General features: G+C 38.4%; 1 protein-coding gene across 3 annotated transcripts in view; it reads left to right on the forward strand.

The window, feature by feature from the left end:
• NUP98 (nucleoporin 98 and 96 precursor) overlaps positions 1-22,639 on the forward strand; it is a 120,452-nt gene that overhangs the window by 5,875 nt on the left and 91,938 nt on the right. For all 3 annotated transcript variants that reach the window (XM_026010577.2, XM_026010578.2, XM_026010576.2), the window contains exons 2-8: positions 8,504-8,607; positions 12,887-12,988; positions 13,092-13,268; positions 15,353-15,492; positions 16,882-16,989; positions 18,017-18,197; positions 19,751-19,914. In XM_026010577.2, the coding sequence (XP_025866362.1) occupies positions 8,532-8,607; positions 12,887-12,988; positions 13,092-13,268; positions 15,353-15,492; positions 16,882-16,989; positions 18,017-18,197; positions 19,751-19,914 (948 nt within the window). In that variant the 5' untranslated portion in view covers positions 8,504-8,531. The remainder of the gene's footprint in view (positions 1-8,503; positions 8,608-12,886; positions 12,989-13,091; positions 13,269-15,352; positions 15,493-16,881; positions 16,990-18,016; positions 18,198-19,750; positions 19,915-22,639) is intronic.

A 22,639-nucleotide genomic window follows, 5' to 3' on the forward strand; every position in this document is an offset into this window, starting at 1 on the left:
TAGAGTGAGGGGAAATTAATTTGCATTTTTCTAACTAAAAATATTGTAAAAATATTTGTTGAAAAGCTAAACAAAAACCTGCTTTTGGATGTAGAAATTACTTTAAAAAATTAAAAATCTTGAAAAAAAAAAAAAACCCAACCCACTTTTGAGGAGCTCTAGTTTGAGGCATCTTTGTCCTTCATTGTAGGTGGGATAATCCCTATTGTTCAATTGTAAACGTAGAGGTCTAAGAGGTTGAATATGTGACTAGTACAGCTACACAGTAGCAAACGGCAGAGTTTTTAAAATTCATTTTTAACTTTTTGAGTTAATTTTAGATTTACAGAGAATTGGAAGTGGTAGAGAGTTTTAAATACAGATTTGTCTTACTGGGAAATCTGATGTACTCCTTCCACTAGTTCTGTCAAATGAGGGTTATGTTAAGGGGATGAAAATGTTACTCAGCATCGTGAGGAAAGAAGCTCTATTAGATAATAAAGATTGTTTTTTAGTGTATGTGCTGCTGAAGCAAGCACAATATAGATTGTTTTTAATTAATTTACACCCTAATGGAAGAAATTGAGCAAAATCCAGATGCTTTTTACTAGAGTAGTAAGTAAACAGCTCATACACTCAAGTGGCAGGTATGACAACATATTGCATAACTAAAAGCAGCTGGGAGGCATTAGTTTATGTAATTGGGTTTGCAAAGGGGAGGGGAAGAGGGTGTGTTTTTATACTGATAAGAGTCTGAAGGGTCTGATCTGGGACAGTCTTTGTGAAATAGGTGAGGCTTGAACAGCAATTTTTATTTTTTATTTTTATTTATTTTTTATTTTTAAGTAATCTCTGCACCCAGTGTGAGAGGCTTGAACTCACAACCCCGAGATCAAGAATCACATGCTCTACCCACTGAGTCAGGCGCTTTAGCAATGTTTATTTATTATTATTATTTTTAAGATTTTATTTTTTGATGTAATTGGTATACCCACCTTGGGGCTTGAATACAACCTCAAAATCCAAGAGTCACACACTCCACTGACTGAGCCAGCCAGGTGTACCTGAACAGCAATTTTTAGAAAGAAAAACTGGACATAGTTTTTAGAGAGAAAAATGAATGTTCTAACAAAGGGAATTGCTTGATCTGGGATTGATCATAGGAAGGATACAGTAAAATGAGGATAGCAGGTGATTTTGCTGGGCTGTGACATTAGATGATTAAGACTAAGCTTTCAGAATTCTACCTAACTCTCCTATCCCTCCTCTCCTGGTCAAGGCAAAACTCAACAGTCATTTTTTCCATTCAATTTAACTATGGGTGATAATTCCTGCCTATTCTAGTATTTTGTGAAAATTAGACAAGAGGATATATAAAAACGTACTTTGTAAACTGGGAAGTACTAGTTCATTCATCTAACAATTATTTATTGTTTTTGCTCTTTACTGAGTTTGATACAAAGGAACTCAGTGAAGTGGAAAGGAAAAATTGCTTCCCAGTTGTGTAACTTTCTGTTGTCAGAGAGCAGCAGCTTGCTTAGTCATTCAGATAGCACTTAAAACTGGCAATTGCTGGGTTGTTACCATGTTTCAGGGTCTGTCCACCACTTTGCTGGAAGAAAACTGGGTTTTGTCATTGTTCCCAGAGTTCATGAAGCTCACAAAAGTTGTATGTTATATCAGTTTATTAAGCTTCATATGGGGCAGTGGGGTAATACTGGACAATGGTGTCTTATTAAGGCTACTTCTTTCTTGTATCTGACAGTCTGTTTTTTGTCTTTTGTGTGTGTGTGTGTGTGTGTGTGTGTGTGTGTGTGTGTTTGTTTTGTTTTGTTTTTTTTAGATTTTATCTATCTAGGGGCGCCTCTGTGGCTCAGTCAGTTGGGAGTCTGCCTTCAGCAGAGGTCATGATCATAGGTTCTTTGGATCGAGCCCTGCTTGGCAAGGGGCCTGCTTCTCCATCTCCCTCTGCCTACCGCTCTCCCTGCTTGTACTCTTTCTTTCTCTCAGATAAATAAAACCCTTAAAAAAAAAAAAGATTTTATCTTCATTTGAGAGAGCAAAAGTCTGTATAAGGTCGGGAGGGGCAGAGGGAGACAGAGAAGCAGACTCCCTGCTGAGCAGAAAGCTGGATCGCTCAATCCCAGGACCCTGAGGTCACCACTTGAGCCACAAGTGGCCCTTCTTGTTTCTGACAGTCTGAATTATTAATTAAAAGATTGAGCACAGGGGCATCTGGGTAGCTCAGTCAGTTATAAGGCCTGACTTGATATGGTCTCAGCTCAGGTCTTGATCTCAGGGTCATGAGTTCAAGCCCTGTTGGGCTCCACTCTGGATGTGGAGCCCACTTAAAAAAAGATCAGCACAAAGAATGAAGTACATTTTTTAAGGGCATTGTCTCTTTTTGTATAGGACTATTTCATTTTAATTTTTCTTTCTAAAAATGTCATCAAAAAATTGTGATGAGTATAAGTACATTCAATCGTAAAGAAAGTGGTTAATCTTTCCAGGAAAGTTCATCTAGGCCACATAAATTGTCAGTCCATAAAGAGCAAGCAATTATCTTTCTGATGACTAGAACTGTCGTGTTTGCCAGAGAAGTGTCTCTTTCCCCTGATAGTGCTGGATTAATATGCCAAATTTTGGTTTTATAGCTTCCTTATTTATAGTGAATGCAAAGTCATTTTTCCCATTAGTTGGCAGTGTTCTTTCTCTAGGAGCTCTAGGTGCTGTACACATAGCTAATAGTCAAAAGTAGTTTTATGATCATGCCTCAATTTCACCATTTGTAAAATAGGGACTAAAAATACCTGCCTCTTTGGATTCTTGGGAGGTTTATATGAGATAATTTGTAAAATGTACTTAGGCATTGCCTGGGACATAGTGAAAGTTAAAATGTTAGCTAGTATTTCAGTTTGGGCAAGGTTAATATATTTGAAAGGATAAAGACTTGAATGTGTGCAATGCCTTTAAATGTGTTTTTTTTTTTTTATTGCCTTTAAATTTGAATGGATTTAGAAGTTCCACACATAGCAATCTCTAGGATTACTTCTCCCCCCATTTTTTTAAGAGAAAGGGAGAGCACAGCTGTGAGTGGGGGAAGGGCAGAGGCAAAGGAAGAGAGAATCACAAGCAGGCTCTATGCAAGCAGGCTCCATGCTCAGCATGGAGCCAACTCAGGGCCCAATCTCACAACTCCCAAGATCGTGACCTGAGCCGAAATCAAGAATCACACGCTCTACCAAACTGAGCTAGCCAGGTGCCCATACTTTTTTTTTTTTTTTCCCCCAATGGAAAAATAGAGTTAATACAGATACCTGCATTCTCTAGATCTTTTGTTGCTGCCGTTAATAGAAGAAATAAACATGATAGAAAAGTTTGGGTCCTCTAAATTCTTTGCCCCGTGTCTCATTTACCTTCATTTCTCCAGAGGCAAGCACTTTCATATATTTTTCTAGTCTCCCTCTTTACTCTTACTATGTATATACATATCCATAAATAACAGTGTATTGTCTTTTCTATTTGACGTAATCTGCCAAGTGTATCTTTTTGCAATTTGCTTTTTTTTTTTTTTTTTTTTTTTCATTTTCATTCTTTTGCTTGAAATAACTCTCAAGGGTAACTTTGTCCAAATGTTCTGGTGGTGTCCTCATCTTGATACCATATCCTGGGTACATATGTAGCAGAGTGCTCTGGTTTGCTTGTTTAGCTGGATAATTTAAAGTTAGTGACACCTACCTATGAACTGATAAGTACATTTATGAATGCTTACCATATGAGGGGAGCTGGGCTTTGGTGTTAAAATATTAAGGCCAGATAGGATAGGTATACAAATGCCATTTTTACCTGTGCACTGTATTTATCTGGTGCCCTTTTCTTTTCTTTTTTTTTTTTTTTAAGGTTTTATTTATTTATGAGAGACAGAGAGAGAGGCGCAGAGACACAGGCAGAAGGAGAAGCAGGCTCCATGCAGGGAGCCCGACATGGGACTCGATCCCAGGTCTCCAGGATCAGGCCCTGGGCTGAAGGCAGCGCTAAACCGCTGAGCCATCCGGGCTGCCCTGGTGCTCATTTCTTTTCTTGTCTTTCTAGTCCCCCAAGATCCAGTTCACATTCTAAATCTCCACAAATTTTTCCCTATATTTCCTGCTCACATCCTGACCTGATTTTGACTTCCTGTGTGTTTTCTGGCACTTACTGCTCTTTCAGTTTTAAACGTGTGCGTCTTCTGATTATTTCAGAAGTTACAGACTCAATCTGTGGGGCCACGCAGCTGATGGAAATGAGTGATGCTGGGTGGTGGGTATTGTGGTACATTGGAAATTATGTTTTACCAAGGTGGGGAGGGGCAGTTGCTACTGAACTCCAGACCATTAATGAATAATGACAGCTCCTAGTTTGTTTAATCATTATGTTTCTTATGAGAGGCCCCAAATCTGTTTTTCTGACATAGCCTATTTTATTTTTTTTGAGATTTTTTTTTAAAGATTTATTTTTATTTATTTACTTATGATAGACATAGAGAGAGAGAGGCAGAGACACAGGCAGAGGGAGAAGCAGGCTCCATGCCAGGAGCCTGACGCAGCACTCGATCCCGGGACTCCAGGATCACGCCCTGGGCCAAAGGCAGGCGCGAAACCGCTGAGCCACCCAGGGATCCCCTAAGATTTTTTTTTTTAAGATTTTATTTATTCATGAAGAGACACACACACACACACACAGAGGCAGAGACATATGCAAAGGGAGAAGCAGGCTCCATGCAGGAAGCCCAATGTGGGACTCCATCCCAGGATCCTGGGATCATGCCCTGAGCCAAAGGCAGATGCTCAGCCATTGAGCCACCCAAGGCGTCCCTTTTTAAAAGACTTTTAAAATTTATTTGATAGAGAATGAGCTGAGAGAGAGAGAAGCAAGCCCCCTGGTGAGCAGGCAGTCTGATGCGGGGGACTGATTCCAGGACCCTGGGACCATGATCCAAGCTGAAGGCAGATGCTTCACCAACTGAACCACCCAGGCACCCCTGACATAGCTCTATTTTAAATGTGATCAGCTAGTTTGAGATAATATATACATATACATAAACATTTCTGCATACATGCATACACATATATGTGAAATATACCGTATATATATAACAGGCCAAACAACTGTTTGCTCTTTGTATTCAGCCATTTTGTGATCTCTTTCTTTTTGTAACTTCTTAATTAAATGACAAATTCTATGAAGAATCTTCCCTTTTATGGTTTCCTTTTGTTCTAAGAAGCCATCAAACTTGATTTTTAAGTTAGAAGTTACTTCTCAAATAACTTGATCATACAGCCTGTGTTTATTTTTATTTTTTTTAAAGATTTTATTTATTTATTCATAGAGATGCAGAGAGAGAGAGAGAGAGGCAGAGACACAGGCAGAGGGAGAAGCAGGCTCCATGCAGAGAGCCTGACGTGGGACTCGATCTTGGCACTCCAGGATCATGCCCTGGGCTGCAGGCGGTGCTAAACCGCTGCGCCACCAGGACTGCCCACAGCCTGTGTTTAAAAAACACACTAGTGGAGGTGCCTGGGTGGCTCATTCAGTTAGGCTTCTGCTTTCTGCTTGGGTTATGATCTCGGGGTCCTAGGATCGAGCCCTGCATCAGGCTCTCTGCTCACTGGGGAGTCTTGTGCTCTCTTTCTCTCTCTCAGATAATACAATCTCTTAAAAAACAGACATTAGTGGTAATTGTCATTAATTTAGAAAAGGAGTACACTTGACCCTCAGACAACAAGGATTTGAACTGCACATGTCCATGTACATATGGAATTGTTTCAGTAAATATGGTACAGTACTCTAAATATTTTCTTTTTTATGACCTTTCTTTTTTTAAATATTTTATTTATTTATTTATTTATTTATTTATTTATTTATTTATTTATTTATTTATTTATTTATGAGAGACAGAGAGAGGCAGAGACACAGGCAGAGGGAGAACCAGGCTCCATGCCAGGAGCCTGACGCAGCACTCGATCCCGGGACTCCAGGATCATGCCCTGGGCCAAAGGCAGGCGCGAAACCGCTGAGCCACCCAGGGCTGCCCTAAAAGCCCAATTTTTACACTTTGTGACACCTGTTAAATTGGCAAGGCAGGAAACTTCAGATCTCATTACTAAGAGAAATGGCGATTACATGAAATAGAGCCTCTGGTTCCAAGAAAAGCCTTTCGAAATACAAATGTTTACACCCCATCCATTTCTAGAATAGGGTCTGAAAGGATCGTATTTTGAAAAATTTGCTGAACTACTGGTTTCAGTGAGCTTTGTTTAATTGGAATTCTTAAATTCTTGGATGTTGGGATAAAGAACTGTGTGTTGGAATTTTTTTCCTAGAGGAGTATAGGGGACAGAATGTTGATTTTTGTAAAACCATTAGGTATTTAGGGACATCTTCATGTTTTCCAAAGTTGCACAAAAAGTTTTGTTTATTAGAATAACTAAGTATTAAAGGGACACCAAGACATTGTGGGGAGCACCTCTCAGTGTTGTATTTAATTCTATTTTATGAATGAAGTATGATTTTACTAGAAGAAAAAACTGTTTCATCATGTGTATATAATAGAAAAATCATCCTACCTGTCACAAAGTCCAGATAAGCATGATTGGCTATTTTCTGAGACTTTAGGTTAAAAATACATAGTTTACTCAGTATTTTCTTGTCTCCTGGCTGATAAGTGGTAGTGGATATCATAAGTTTAAGGAAAATTTATCAGAGGGACAGTGTTTACTTTTTTTTAAAAGATTTTTATTTATCCATTCATGAAAGACACATACACAGAGAAGGGCACAGAGACACAGGCAGAGGGAGAAGCAGGCTGCATCCAGGGATTCTGACATGGGACTCGATCCCAGGTCTCCAGGATCATGCCCTGGGCTGAAGGTGGCGCGAAACCCCTGAGTCACCGGGGCTGCCCCAGTGTTTACTTTTGAATAGACTATACCTTTAACTTGTTTTTTATACAGATCTGGGATAGGGAAGCCAAACTTCTCTTTTGTACTTGTTGGAACACTTTGGTCCAACTCATTAAGTGCATAGTTTGGATACTGGAACGGAATCATTCATATGAGGTGGGGGATTTTCACCAAAAATTTTCTTTAATGTTCCCAAAGATAGATAAGTAGGGGACCAGAAAGATGGTCTTAAGAAGTAGTCTCAGAGAGTGTCAGGGCACCAGAATCTCTGAGATTTGGAGATGGGATGCATAATTTAAAGAACATTTTTTTTTTTAAGATGTTATGTATTTGAGAGAGAGAGAGCCCAGCCTGCATGAATGAGAGAGGGAGGGGGAGGGAGTAGGAGAAGGAGAGAGGGAGAAGCAGACTCCCACTGAGCAGGGAGCCCCATGCAGGGCTCAGGCTCAGACCCAGGACCCTGGACCCTGATAACCATGACATGAGCTGAAGGCAGACACTTAACCAAGCCACCCAGGCACCACAAAGAACATTTACTATTACAGCATTTTATATACCAAAAAAAAAAAAAAAAAAAAAAGGGGGCAAAAAAACTTTACAGTGCAAACTACAGAAAATAAAGCCTGATGAAAATTTTAACTTCTCAGGTGGTTGTGATAGGAGAGTATCATGGTAATTTTTAATGGTTATTGTGCATAACCTCCTAGATTGGCATAGTGGACCAGAAATCTTCATTAAAAGGAAACTTTATTTTTTATTTATTTATTTTTTATTTTTTTTTAAAGATTTATTTATTCATAGAGACGCAGAGAGAGAGAGAGAGGCAGAGACAGAAGCAGCCATCATGCAGAGAGCCTGATGTGGGACTCGATCCAGGGTCTCCAGGATCATGCCCTGGGCTACAGGCGGTGCTAAACCACTGTGCCACCGGGGCTGCCCAAAGGGAACTTTAAAAAAAAAAAAAAAGAAAAGAAAAAAGGTCAAAAAACATTGTTTTGTTTTGTTTTGGTTTTTTGCCACCCCTTGAAAGAGTGGGTTTTTTTTTTTTTTTTTAAAGATTTTATTCATTTATTCATGAGAGACACAGAGAGAGACACACACAGGCAGAGGGAGAAGCAGGCTCCCTGCAGGGAGCCCAATGCGGACCGATCCGGGGTCTCCAGGATCACACCCTGGACTGAAGGCGGCGCTAAACCACTGAGCCACCCAGAGATCCCAAAAAACATTGTTTTTAAAGGGAAGATTGTTGATGGGATCTGAAGTTTAACCTCACATTATTGTACTAATAATTCAGCCCAATTTTATTTTATTTTTTTTAAAGATATTTAAGAGAGTGTGCACACGAGCAGAGGGAGAGGCATTAGAAGAGGGGGAATGCAGGGCTGGATCTCAGGACCATGACCTGAGCCAAAGGCCAATGCCTAACCCTTAGCTCAATTTTAGAAAATCTTCTGTCATACAGAGTTTTAGGATATTGAATGTGAACATTATGCTGTAGTTTGGATAAATTTGTAAAATACATTTTTTTGAAAGAAATATGTTGTATTCTGTGGTCTTTAAAAGGTGATAATTTTTTCTTTCAGCTTTCTGAAGCAAAGACTCATTTTGAAGATGTTTAATAAGTCCTTTGGAACACCCTTTGGGGGTGGCACTGGTGGCTTTGGCACAACTTCAACATTTGGACAGAGTAAGTTTTACAAAGAACAAAAGAAGGGAAAAAACTTAAGTTATTCTAATGAACAACAAATCCATTCTGATGGCTGAAATAAACACAAGGAATATCAAGTGCTGGCAGAGGTGGGGAGAAGAAGGAACCCTTCCTTGCCCACTCTTGGTGGGGATGTAAAATGGTGCAGCCACTGTGAAAAACAGTATGGAGGTTCCTCAAAAAATTAAAAATAGAATTGCCCGATGATCCAGCAACTGCACTACTAAGTATTTTACCCAAAGAATACCAAAACACTAACTAGTGTGCATAGGAGTGCACTAAGATATGTGCACCCCTATGTTTATTGCAGCATTACTTGCAATAGCCAAGATATGGGAACAATCCAAGTTTTCATAGATTGATGAATTGATAAAGAATATGTGATACACACACACACACACACACACACACACACACACACACACATGTAAAGTGGAATATTCAGCCACATAAAAACAATGAGCTCTTGCCATTTGTAGCAACATGGATGGGCCTAGAGGGTATAATGCTAAGTGAAGTAAGTCAGAGAAAGACAAATACCATATGATTCCTCTCATGTGGAATTTAAGAAACAAAACAAATGAACAAAGAAAAAAGAGGCTAAAACACAGACTTTTAAATACAGAGTCCGAAACTAATGAAACTGAAATGAATGTAACACTATGTGTTAATTATACTTGAATAAATATTTAAAAAAACAAATCATTCTGATTGCTTTAGATAGGAATTTTTTTGTTTTTTGTTTTTTTTTTTAGGATTTTATTCATGAAAGACACAGAGAGAGAGAGAGACACAGGCAGAGGGAAAAGCAGGCTCAATGCAGGGAGCCTGATGTGGGACTCAATCCTGAGTCTCCAGGATCACATCCTGGGCTGAAGGCAGTGCTAAACCGCTGAGCCACCGGGGCTGCCCAGGAATTTTATTCATACTTTGGTCTTATAACAAGTTCTCTGATAAATGACCAGATAAGATCTTGTTAGAAATTTCTAAGACAATAGAAATAAGTTCTGAGTTTTCATGGTTTTTTGATCATTCATAGAAAGTCCTTGAATTTTTTTTTTTTTGAGAGTGAGCAAGAGTGAGCTTTTTTTTTTTTTTAATTTTATTTATTTATTTATTTATTTATGGTAGTCACACAGAGAGAGAGAGAGAGGCAGAGACACAGGCAGAGGGAGAAGCAGGCTCCATGCACCGGGAGCCCGATGTGGGATTCAATCCCGGGTCTCCAGGATGGCGCCCTGGGCCAAAGGCAGGCGCCAAATCACTGTGCCACCCAGGGATCCCAAGAGTGAGCATTCATATGAGCCTGGGGGGGGTGGTGGTGGTGGTGGTTAAGGAGATGGCAGAGGGAAAGAGAAAATTTTTTTTAAAGAATTGATGTATTTGAGAGAGAGCACAAGCTGGAGGTGGGGGTGGGGGGGTGTGGTGGGACGGTGGGGGGAGGGCAGAGGGAGAGGGAGAAGTAGACTTCTCATTGAGCAGTGAGCCTGACAAGGGGCTCTATCCTAGGACCCTGAGATCATGACCTGAGCCGAAGGCAAATGCTTAACCTATTGAGCCACCCAGGTGTCCCTTCTTATCCTTTTCTTTTTTTTTTAAATAGGCTCCACACCCAATATGGGGCTTGAACTCATGACCCTGAGACCAAGAGTCACATGATCTACCAACTGAGCTAGCTAGGTGCCCCCCCAAAATATTTTTATTAACTGGTTCTTGTAGCAAAAAGTTAGTGTGTTAATGATTTTTATTTTTTTATTTTTTATTTTTTTTGTGTTAATGATTTTTAGACCAGGAAATAGTCTCTTTATATTGTAGTAAAAAAAATGCAGTTATTGAATAACTGCTGTGAGATTTGTTCTGAATAATACGTGACATTCAGAAATAAAACTGTTAAAATGCCGAGATCCCTAATACCCACCAGCCCTCCTAAGATCCACTTCCCTTTCTACTCAGTATTGTACATGATACTAGTTGCTTGTAGCAATGCTTATTAATTTACATTTAAACTTATAGTTTAAAATTTTATACTTAGACAAAAGTAAAAAAAATTGTATAATGAACTCTCATGTACTTATCTCTCAGCTTCAGCAATCACCATTTTCCCAGTCTTATTTTTATCCTTCTCTCTTTAGGGGAAGAGTATTTGAACAGAGTATTTTAATTTTTTTTTTTTTTTTTTTTTTTTTTTTTTTTTTTTTTTTTTTTTTTTTTTTTTTTTTTTTTTATTTATGATAGTCATACAGAGAGAGAGAGAGAGAGAGGCAGAGACACAGGCAGAGGGAGAAGCAGGCTCCATGCACCGGGAGCCTGATGTGGGATTCGATCCCGGGTCTCCAGGATCGCGCCCTGGGCCAAAGGCAGGCGCCAAACCGCTGCGCCACCCAGGGATCCCTGAACAGAGTATTTTAATGCAAATCCCCAGAAACTTTTTTTTTTTTTAAGATTTTATTTATTTATTCATGAGAGAGGCAGAGACATAGACAAAGGGACATAGGCAGAGACATAGGCAGAGGGTCCTTGATCCCAGGACCCTGTGATTACGCCCTGAGCTGAAGGCAGATGCTCAACCTCTGAGCCACCCAGGCGTCCCCAGAAACTTTCTCCTAACTGGTGGGGATTTTTTAAAGTGTAACTTCCAAACTTCCTTAATTATATGTAATAAAAAAATACAATAGAGTAAATTTTTTTTTTAATATTTATTTATTCATGAGAGAGAGAGAGAGAGAGAGGCAGAGTCACAGGCACAGGCACAGGCAGAGGGAGAAGCAGGCTCCATGCTGGGAGCCTGACGTGGGACTTGATCCCAGGTCTCCAGGATCAGGCCTTGGGCTAAAGGGGGCGCTAAACCGCTGAGCCACCCGGGCTGCCCTTTTTTTTTTTTTTTTTCAACTCTATTCTGACCTTTTTACTTTTCTTTTAAGGATTTTAGAAAAATTATTTATTGGAAGGAGAGAGCACGTACAAGCATAAATGAGGGGAGGGGCAGATTCCCCACTGAGCAGGGAGCCCAGTGCAGGGCCACGCTCTTGACCCGGGGATCATGATCTGGGGTTAAGCAGACACTTAAGCAACTGAGCGACCCAGGCACCCTACCCTGTTTTTGACTTCTTAAAATACTGTGTACATCTAGGTCCTTGGCTTGTTAACAAACAGTGCCCGTTATAATCACTTGTGGAATTGTTTTTTTTTTTTTTTTTTTTTAAGAACATCTTTTCTTTCATAGGACTATGAAACTAGCATCTTGGTTGGAACCTCAGCATGTATATTTTGAAAAACCTTCCCAAGTCATTCTTTTTTTTTTATTTTTTTTATTTTTATTTATTTATTTATTTTTTTTTCCCCTTTTTTTTCCCTTTTTTTTTTTTCCTTTTTTTTTTTCTTTTCCCAAGTCATTCTGATGCGTTCCTCTAAAAAAGAACCATTCATCCCGTTGACTATGGAATGCATGATGCCTGGAAAGAACTTAACACTTTCATTTTTTTAAATTAAATATTTATTTATTTATTTATTTATTTGAGACAGAGAGAGAGGCAGAGACATAGGCAGAGGGAGAAGAAGGCTCCATGCAGGAAGCCCGATGTGGGACTCAATCCCAGGACCCCAGGATCACGCCTTGAGCCAAAGGCAGACGCTCAACTGCTGAGCCACCCAGGTGTCCCTTTAATTTTTTTTTTAATTAATTTATTTTTTTTTAATTTTTTTTTTTTTAATTTTTATTTATTTATGATAGTCACAGAGAGATAGAGAGAGGCAGAGACACAGGCAGAGGGAGAAGCAGGCTCCATGCACCCGGAGCCCGACGTGGGATTCGATCCCGGGTCTCCAGGATGGCGCCCTGGGCCAAAGGCAGGCGCCAAACTGCTGCGCCACCCAGGGATCCCTTTTTTTTTTTTTAATTTAAATTCAGTTTGCCAACATAGAGTAAAATGCCCAGTGCTCATCTCAGGTGCCTTGCTAACACTAATTTTGATTACTTATTTTTGACTGTAGCTCAGATCACTAGTTATCTTGGCACACCTTTTTTTTTTTTTTTTTATCCTGTCAACACCTCTTTTTGTTTTTTTCACCTGGATCAATGAATAAAATGTCTGGCTCAATTTTAACTCTATAATTTGTAGTCTGGTGGAATTTTGAGAAAGTCGTTTTCAGATTAGACCCGTGATCCTATTCAAACACAGAATGTTAGGAAATACTAAAATCCTTTTCATCGGGTCACCTGATTTAGATTTTATTTTGACTTTGGATTTTGCTTTTTCAGACACTGGGTTTGGCACTACTAGTGGAGGGGCATTTGGAACATCTGCATTTGGTTCTAGCAACAATACTGGAGGCCTCTTTGGAAATTCACAGACCAAACCAGGTAGGGGTTTTACCTGGATTACAGTTGGTTTGTTCATAGCTGGTATAGGGCTTCAGTTCCAATCCATCTATTTAATTGTTTTTTCCTCTTTCCATCTCCCCAGGAGGATTATTTGGTACTAATTCATTTAGTCAGCCAGCTACTTCCACAAGCACTGGCTTTGGGTTTGGCACATCAACAGGAACATCAAATAGCTTGTTTGGAACTGCAAGTACAGGGACCAGTCTCTTCTCATCCCAAAACAATGCCTTTGCACAAAATAAACCAACTGGCTTTGGAAGTAAGTAGGAGGACATCATTGGACTTCTGCATGCAATAATTTGATTTGCTTATTGAATGCATTCTTTCTTGTTCTTTTCCTGTGTTCCTTTATCTCCTTTTTCTACCAGACGGCAAAAACATTCAAAATGTATTGAAAAGTTTAGTAGGCTGGAAAGGAGATTACCTCTCCAAGAGTGGAAATCTGAGAAGCACTAGTATTTTAAGGGGATATGCAGAGGAAGAGGCTCCTGATATAGAATGACCAGAGATTGGGTGAAAAGCCAGGTCACAGTAATGTCTTAGGTGTTAGGAGAATTTCAAGGAGAAATGCATGTGGTCAGCCATATTGTACTTCAAGGGCACCTTCTTGACTCTGATTCACATTAGGTACAAGACACTTTTATTTTTTTAATTTTTAATTTTTTTATTTTTATTTATTTATGATAGTCACACACACAGAGAGAGGCAGAGACATAGGCAGAGGGAGAAGCAGGCTCCATGCACCGGGAGCCTGACGTGGGATTCGATCCAGGGTCTCCAGGATTGCGCCCTGGGCCAAAGGCAGGCGCCAAACCGCTGCGCCACCCAGGGATCCCTACAAGACACTTTTAAAGCAGGAATGAAAAAAAAAAAAAAGCAGGAATGACAGATAGTGAATGTGACATGGTTACTCTTCCACTCCATATCTATCCTTCTCCATGGCAGATGTTTTGTTGTTTTATTTAAGTGGGCTCCACACCTAGTGGAGGGCTTGTACCTACAACCCTGAGATCAAGACCTGAGCTGAAGCCAAGAGTCAGATGCTTAACTGACTCTTAGTCAGGTGCCCCCATGGCAGATGTTTTTAATGGATGGTTTCTTTCTCTTTTAAGTCTAAATGTGGCCTAGGGGTGCTTCTCCAGACAGTACATTGAGATAACCACTACTAGCTAAATAGATATGCTGTGTCTTTTGATGCATTCCCAGTGCAAAAGTATAGCAGAATGAAAAGTCAGCCAGCTATCAATATTTCACAAAGGAAAAGTTGTGGCAGTATTAAAGTATTTTAACCACGACAATATAAAATGCAATTTAAAATGCTAATTCAAAAGCACTTGAATTAGTTTACTTGAAACCATACATTAGGACATGTTTTTAGAAAAGAAATAGTTTGTCAGTGAGAAATCACATTCCCCTTAAATTGGTAATTAAGGTGTTATTATTAAATATTGGCAGATAACCTTATTTCTTACTGATATTTCTGCACCTATGTATAACTTCTTGAGAACCAGTATTTCTCTTACTTTGAAAGCATATTCCTTAGATAACAATTAAATTCACTTTTACGTAATTTTTTGAAAATCAGCTTTTTGGAAAAGTAAGACAATCAGGATTTATTCTATAAAATAGTCAACATGTCTACTAATTTTTCTAAATTATTTTTCTGGGCAAAGTTATGTATTAACTTGTCTGGTTCACCTAATAGGACTTTTGAACTTTTTGGTTCTTTGTACATGTTCATATTAATATATATAAATAAAATATACTGTGACCCCTGTTGAATTCAAGAGACAAGTTCATTCAGCATGTAATCTTATCAAAAAAGGAGAAATGAGATGAAATTTATGATGAAATAGAGTATTTCTTTTCACTTATCTTCCATGTTGGCCCAAGAAGAACTTTATAGACACTAGCTGACAAAAGAATTCAGATTTTGTTTCATTTCAAAGTTGGGAGCTTAGAATTATGTATGTGTCTTAAGAAATACCTGTTTGAACATCCTTACTAGGGAGACTTTTTTTTTTTCTTTTTAAAAAAGATTTTATTTATTCATGAGAGAGACAGAGAGAGAGAGAGGCAGAGACATAGGCAGAGGGAGGAGCAGACTCCTCGTAGGGAGCCTGATGCAGGAATCAATCCCAGGACCCCTGGACCACTACTTGGAATGGAAGGCAGGCGCTTAACGACTGAACCACCCAGGCATCCTGCTAGGGAGACTTGAAAAATAGAAAAATTGAGGATGTAAAAGTAATGCTGCTATGGCATCATAGCCCAATTCCAAGATAACTTACAGATTCTTAAATACTTAACTGTTGCCATCTTCTTTTTCTTCCTAATTTACAGATTTTGGAACAAGTACTAGCAGTGGGGGACTTTTTGGTACTACAAATACAACCTCCAATCCTTTTGGTAGCACATCTGGCTCTCTCTTTGGGCCAAGTAGTTTTACAGCTGCTCCTACTGGAACCACTATCAAGTTTAATGTAAGTATTTTCTTCTAGTCTTTGTGGAATATATTACCCTTCCATTTGTATATATCTCTTTGTAGGATGAATTGTAAGATTTCTCTCTTACAGTTATGCACAGTTTAGTCTCACTCTTCTTGAAAGATACATTAAGAACAAAATCTGTAAATATTTATATGGTAGGTAGGAAAAGTCATGAAACATAAATCTTGATGATATGTTTTTGAATCATGCTCAACCCAATCAAATTTATATTCATAAGGTTGATTGCAATAGGTAGTATGAGGTTGAACTTGTATTTACTGCATTCATAACTTGCTTCTGAATGATCAGCCATTCCTTACATACATAAAGGAACGAGGGGGCAAACTAAAAAAAATATTGAAAATAGGGTCTCTTTAAGGAGATAGAATAACTCATCAGTATTCCGTTTGCCAATGAAAAATAAAACTTTTGATGAAACGGCAAATGGGGCAATAGAGTTTAATGTTTTCTTTGGTTTTTTTTGAGAGGACTTGGTAGAGGGTTAGAGTAGAAGATTTGTTAATGAAAATGTATGAAATACTACTTGATGCAAGATACCACTTGATGTGATTGATTGGGAGATATTTAGAATAGGCTGGAGTTGCAATTAGCCTAAAGAAAACCTGGGAAAAATAGGTCTTGGCTTAACTTCTTGTTAAAACTTATTCTAGGAAATGAAGAATTTCTCAGGTAAGGTGGTGAAGTCCTAATACTAAATTTAGAAACCTAAATTTAAAATAAAATTAAATATAAATGATAGTGAAAAATATTGTGTGTTATCTCTTGGAAAGTACAATAATTAAGAAAACTGACAGTACATGTAGAAATCTTTTAGTTATAGATTGTTCCTTTTTCCTCATAAGGTTATAGGGATAAAATCCAGGCTTCCATATTTTTTTTTTAAAAGGATTTTTACTTATTTGAGAAAGACAGAGCAGAGAGGGAGAGGGAGAAGCAGACTCCCTGCTGAGCGGTGAGCCCACTGTGGGGCTCAATCCCAAAACCCTGAGATCATGACCTGAGCCACCCAGGCCTGAAGTCCCTTAAGTGTATTTTAGCAGATAATTAGATAGCTTAGTTATGGGCTTAATGCCTGTGATAACAATTATTGAGATTGATTTATTTAGATAACCTTGAGGTAAGGAGAGGAGAGATCAGAAATACAATATATTTAATTAAGTGCCCTTGAAACTATCTTGTTTAGCAGAAGACCTATAAGACTGGTTACTGTAGAGTTCAGTGATTAAAGAATTGTCTTTGAGATTAGGGATTTAACGTTTGGAATTAAACATTTGCTTTAGACTTTCAAATTTGCCTTTATCAAAAAACAAAAACAAACAAACACAAAAAAAAAACCAAATTTGCCTTTATCTTCCTTTGCAGCCTCCAACTGGTACAGATACTATGGTTAAAGCTGGAGTTAGCACGAACATCAGTACCAAGCATCAGTGTATTACTGCTATGAAAGAATATGAAAGCAAGTCACTAGAGGTCAGTAAAATGCAATACAGAATATCAGCCTAACCTTTTGATTCTATTGGAAGGCAGCTTTTAAAAATGTTTTATTTTTAAGATTAAGAGATTCACACTGGGTTTATGTAAAAAAAAACTAGTGACATTTTTAAGTAAGCTCTATGCCCGAGATTAAGAGTCACATGCTTTCCTAAGCCAGCCATGCGCCCCACAACCAAATTCTTTTTTTGAATTAATGTATTGTTTATACATCTCTTGTTTTAGACAGGGCAATATTTAGCTTGTATGTTCTGGTATGGTTTTATTAGTCTATTGTGATTTTATGTTGCTCACTCACATTCCACCACCCACCACCCCCGCAAAGGTAACCACTATTGTGACTGCCCATGTTGTCCTCATTTCAAACTTTATACAGGTGGAATCTTACATTACGTACAAAGCTAAGTTTGTTTTTCCACATTGTGAGATTTATCCATGGTATTGCATGAGGTTACAGTTTGTTCATTCTTATTACTAAGTGATAGGTAGTGTATTGTATATTTTGAGTGTTACCCATGATTGTAGCTTTTGTTTCTTCTACATCCCAAACTGTACTTGCTTTATTGGAGTATATAGAAACATCCTGACTTGTGAGACAAAACTGTTAATGTTAAATTTTATCCCTTCTTGCCCTAATTTTCTGAGACCTCTTACCCCACCCTAGAATCCTTGGATAATTTTTACATTTGGGGTGGGAGTAGATAAGTTTATTATATAGCATTCTATTAGAAGAAAGCATTATTGTTCTTAAGAGATAATTAAAATTAAGATATGGTTGGTCCTTTGGTCTGTAGTTTTAGTGATTGTGGTATGGATTTTAATGTCTACTCTACATTATTGACAGTGTTTTTCTGTAATGATATTGTTAATGTTCTGTAGTTTCTGGTTTTTAGTCACGGTTCCTATGTGAACATGGAAATTGAATTCTAAATTTTAAGTATTTAGTTTCCTAAATAATTTTTTGGGCTGCCTTTTAAGGTGGGAAATATGCTTTTCTTTCCTCTAGGAACTTCGTTTAGAGGATTATCAAGCGAACCGGAAAGGCCCGCAGAACCAAGTGGGAGCAGGTACCACGGCTGGCTTGTTTGGGTCTTCTCCAGCCACCTCCAGTGCAACAGGACTCTTCAGCTCCTCTACCACTAATTCAGGCTTTGCATATGGTCAGAACAAAACAGCCTTTGGAACTAGTAAGCACTTGGCATCATATTGAGCCATATTGATGAGGGACAGACAACTATAAAAGTAAAACATAATTGTCACTTTTTGATAAATGCTATGGAGAAAAATAATTCAGGGGTGGTGGAGGAATAGTGTGTCTGATATGTGTGTGTGTTGGGGGGGGAAAGAAATAGTTTTAGATAAAGGTGGTTAAAAGGTACTCACTTTGGTAAGGTGATATTTGAATAGTGACCTCTCAGAGGAAGGCAAAAGATAAAGCTATACAGATTTCTGTTGGACGAACATTCCAGCCAGAGGAAGCTATAAGTCTAAAAAACCCTGAGGTTTTTCCAAAGTGATAAAGACCAAGGGGAATTATTGAAAGATATAGGGGCTATATTTTATGGAACTTTGTGGACCAGTGTCAAAATTTGAATTTTTGAGTTGGAAACCCATTAGAAGGTGTAGAAAGAGGAGTCATATAATGATGAATGAAGGGTCATCTGAAGGCTGCTATATTAAGAGTAGATTGTGGTAGGCAGCTGTTTTTGCTCATGAGTCCTGTCCCTATGCTTTAATAAAACTACATTTTTTACAGTAAGGGGGGAAAAAAGTGTGATAGCTACGTTTGTGAGCATAGCATAACCTAGAGACTTGTCAAGTCACTGTGTGGTATACCTGAAACTAATATAGTTGTGTGTCAACTTCAAAAATTCCAGAAAAAGGAAAAGATTGTAGGGAGCAAGGGTAAAAACTAATCAGTTATAAAAGCTGTTGATTCATTCACTTGAGAGATGATGAAGGTGGTAAAAATGTTAGATTCCGGACCCAGTTTGAATATAGAACTGGTGGGATTTGCTGATAGATTGCTTTGATTTAGAATGTGAAAGAGGGAAGTTTATGGTGAAGACTAAATTACTTTATACAAATGTTACTTTTCCATAGATGTTATATATATGTGATAAAAAGCTCATGAGACACAATAAAGTCTGTAACCAAAGGTATCTTTTCCTCCTCTAGCTGCCGTTTTGCTTACATAGAAACAAACAAAAATTAGACTTTTTTGAGATCTTTTAGAGAGATTTATACACACCCAAATATACAGATAAATACATGTTTAAGTGGCATTTAACATTCATTTCAATCTTGGTATTCTGTGGTGTGGTTTAGCCATATATTTATTATCAAGTACAATGTAGCCTATGCTGGATATATAAAGAGAAAGCTTCTGTTCTCAAGAAAAATGTAATCTAACAAGGTTAAAATACACTTAATAGATTTTAAGTGTAGTGTAGTATCCTTTAAAACAGAATAAAGTTTTGGACTTACCAAGGAAAATCACAAAGCCCAGCAAGGGTTCTTGGGGTCAGAGTATTATTGTAGGAATTAAAGTCTGAACCAAATCCTAGTTAGGTGAAAAAAAGATTGGGAATGAAATGGTTATCCAGTTTGAGTAATGACTGAATGTAGACTAATTTATGTATATAATCGAGAGTTTTAAGGCTGTTACAGTAACTGAATAATGTGAGGTTTGAGGGAGGTTTTCTTCATTTATTTTTACTTTATTTCTTTTTTCTGAAAGGTACCACTGGATTTGGAACAAATCCAGGTGGTCTCTTTGGCCAACAGAATCAGCAGACTACCAGCCTCTTCAGCAAACCGTTTGCCCAGGCCATAACCACCCAGAACACTGGCTTTTCCTTTGGTAATACCAGCACACTAGGACAGCCAAGCACCAACACCATGGTAAGGAAACAGGCCCTTAATTAAACTCCACACCGTATATTCATAGAGCTAAGTAATGAGACTTCTAATCATGTCAAACTAGCAAGCTCTACTTCTCCTGTAGTTGTTAAGGATTGATGGTATATAGAAGAGGAAAGAGCAAAATATAAATAATTAAAACCTAGATTCTAGTGCAAGCTCTACTTTTTACTCATTGAGAGGCTGTTGTGCAAGTCACTTATTCTTTCTGAGCATATTTCACTAGGAGCTGGTTAGTGTGCTAGAATTGGCCATCCTGAAGGAGGCTACACCTTAGGATATTGGCTCTACCCATTCTGTAGAGTAATAAGAGAAAATACTTATAAATTACTGGCTATATTTCAGAATATTCTTTCACCTTTTTTCCTTAAGTGTGGGGTCAGGCAAAGATGTGTAATTTGTTAAAATAAATAAAGGAGCACTAAAACTCAAAGCCATATTGGATACTTGGTACTTCTATCAAAAAGCAAAAGAGAAAGTCCTGAGTCATTACCAGTTTATTTCTAAGGACTCGGGGAGGAATAAAATTCAGGTTAATTAGAGGTATGATTTATTGACTCAAGTTCTTGGAATTTAACTAGCCTTTAAGTTAGAGATACTTTATTTGATTAAAAAACGAGTTACAGCCAGACCCCACAGTCTTAAAAATACTGGCAAACAAAATTCAATAATACATGAAAAAGATTGCAACCATGACCAAGTGGGATTCATCCCAAAAGGTTAATTCAGTATAGAAAAACTAATCAATGTCATGAACCAGAGAAATGGAATTTAAAAAGGGTGTCTAGGTGACTCAGTTAAATGTCCAACTCTTGATCTCAACTTAGATCTTGGTCTCAGGATTGTGAGTTCAAGCCCTGCATTGGTCTCCATGTGAGACAAGGCGAGATGTGGTGTGCACTTAAGAAAAAAGAAAAAAGAGAATAAACCACATGATCACCTCAGTACGTGCAGAAAAAGCATTTGACACCCTTTCATGATAAAAACACTCAACAAAGAATAGAAAGGAACCCGAATAGCCAAAATAATCTTGAGAAAGAGGAAAGCTGGAGGACCCACACTTCTTAATTTTCAAGTTTACTATAAAGTGGTAGTAATCAAGACTGTGGTACTGACATAAGGCTAGACATACAGATCAGTGTAATAGAATCGATAGTCCAGAAATAAACCCTCACATTTCCACAGAAATGATTTGTAACAGTAAAATCAAAACAGTTCCCAATGGTGAAAGAAGAATCTTTTCAACAAATGGTGCTAGGACAATTGAATTTTCTTTCTTTCTCTTTCTCTCTCTCTCTCTTTTTTTTAAGATTAATTAATTTTAGAAAGAGTATAAGCAGGGAGGGTAGTGCAGAGAGAGATGGAAAGGGGCAGACTCCCTGTTGAGTAAGGAGCCCAACGTGGGGCTCAGTCCCACAACCCTGAGATCATGGCCTGAGCTGAAATCAAGAGATTCAACCTAGTGAGCTACCCAGGTTTCCCAAGGACAATTGATTTTTCAAAGCATAAAAATGCATTTGGAAAAAACGTGACCGGATTCTTTCTTCCTACCATTGTGGCATCTATACAGGTTAACTCAGAATGAATCAAATACTTTTTTTTTTTTTTCTTTTTTAAGATTTTTTATTTATTCAGAGAGAGAGGGAGAGAGGCAGAGACACAGGCAGAGGGAGAAGCAGGCTCCATGCAGGTAGCCCAACCTGGGACTCGATCCCGGGTCTCCAGGATCAGGCCCTGGGCTGCAGGAGACGCTAACCTGCTGTGCCACCGGGGCTGCCCCTGGATCAAATATTTAAATGTAAGAGCTGAAATACAGGGACGCCTGGGTGGCTCAGTGGTTGAGCACCTGCCTTCTGCCTTCAGCTCAGGGCATGATCCTGGAGTGCCAGGATCAAGTCCCACATCATGCTCCCTGCATGGAGCCTGCTTCTCCCTCTGCCTGTGTCTCTGTCCCCCCTCCCACCCCCCGTTTCTCATGAATAAAATAATCTTAAAAAAAAAAAAGCTGAAATACAAAATTCTAACAAGATAAGGAATTAGGTAATGGTTTCTTAAAATGACCAAAAGCAAAATCAAAAAACAGATTGGACTTTATTAAAATTAAAGACTTTTCTGGATCAAAAGGATACCATCAAGAAAGTCAAAAGAATACCCACAGACAGGGATCCCTTGGTGGTGCAGCGGTTTGGCGCCTGCCTTTGGCCCAGGGCGCGATCCTGGAGACCCTGGATCGAATCCCACATCGGGCTCCCGGTGCATGGAGCCTGCTTCTCCCTCCGCCTGTGTCTCTGCGTCTCCCTCTCTCTCTGTGACTATCATAAATAAAAATAAAAAAAAAATTAAAAAAATTAAAAAAAAAAAAAAGAATACCCACAGATGATAGAAAATATTTGTAAGTTAAACATTTTATGAAGGATTTGAATTCAGGATATATAACTTTTATGATTCAATAAGACAATAATCCATTAAAAATCGCCAAAGACTTGAATAGGCATTTCTTCAATGAAAATATACAAAACAAATGTCTGATGAGCACATGAAGAAGAAATACTCAACTCTAATTGTTACCAGGAAAGTACAGCTGAAAACCACAGTGAGACCCTACTTCATATCCATGAGGAAGGCATAAAAAGGTAGACAATAGTATTTTCAAAAATTTGGAGAAATTGGAAATCTTAAATGTTGCGGGTAGGAATGTTAAGATAGT

Source organism: Vulpes vulpes, chromosome 11, assembly GCF_048418805.1.
Source record: "Vulpes vulpes isolate BD-2025 chromosome 11, VulVul3, whole genome shotgun sequence".
Classification (NCBI taxonomy): Eukaryota; Metazoa; Chordata; class Mammalia; order Carnivora; family Canidae; genus Vulpes; species Vulpes vulpes.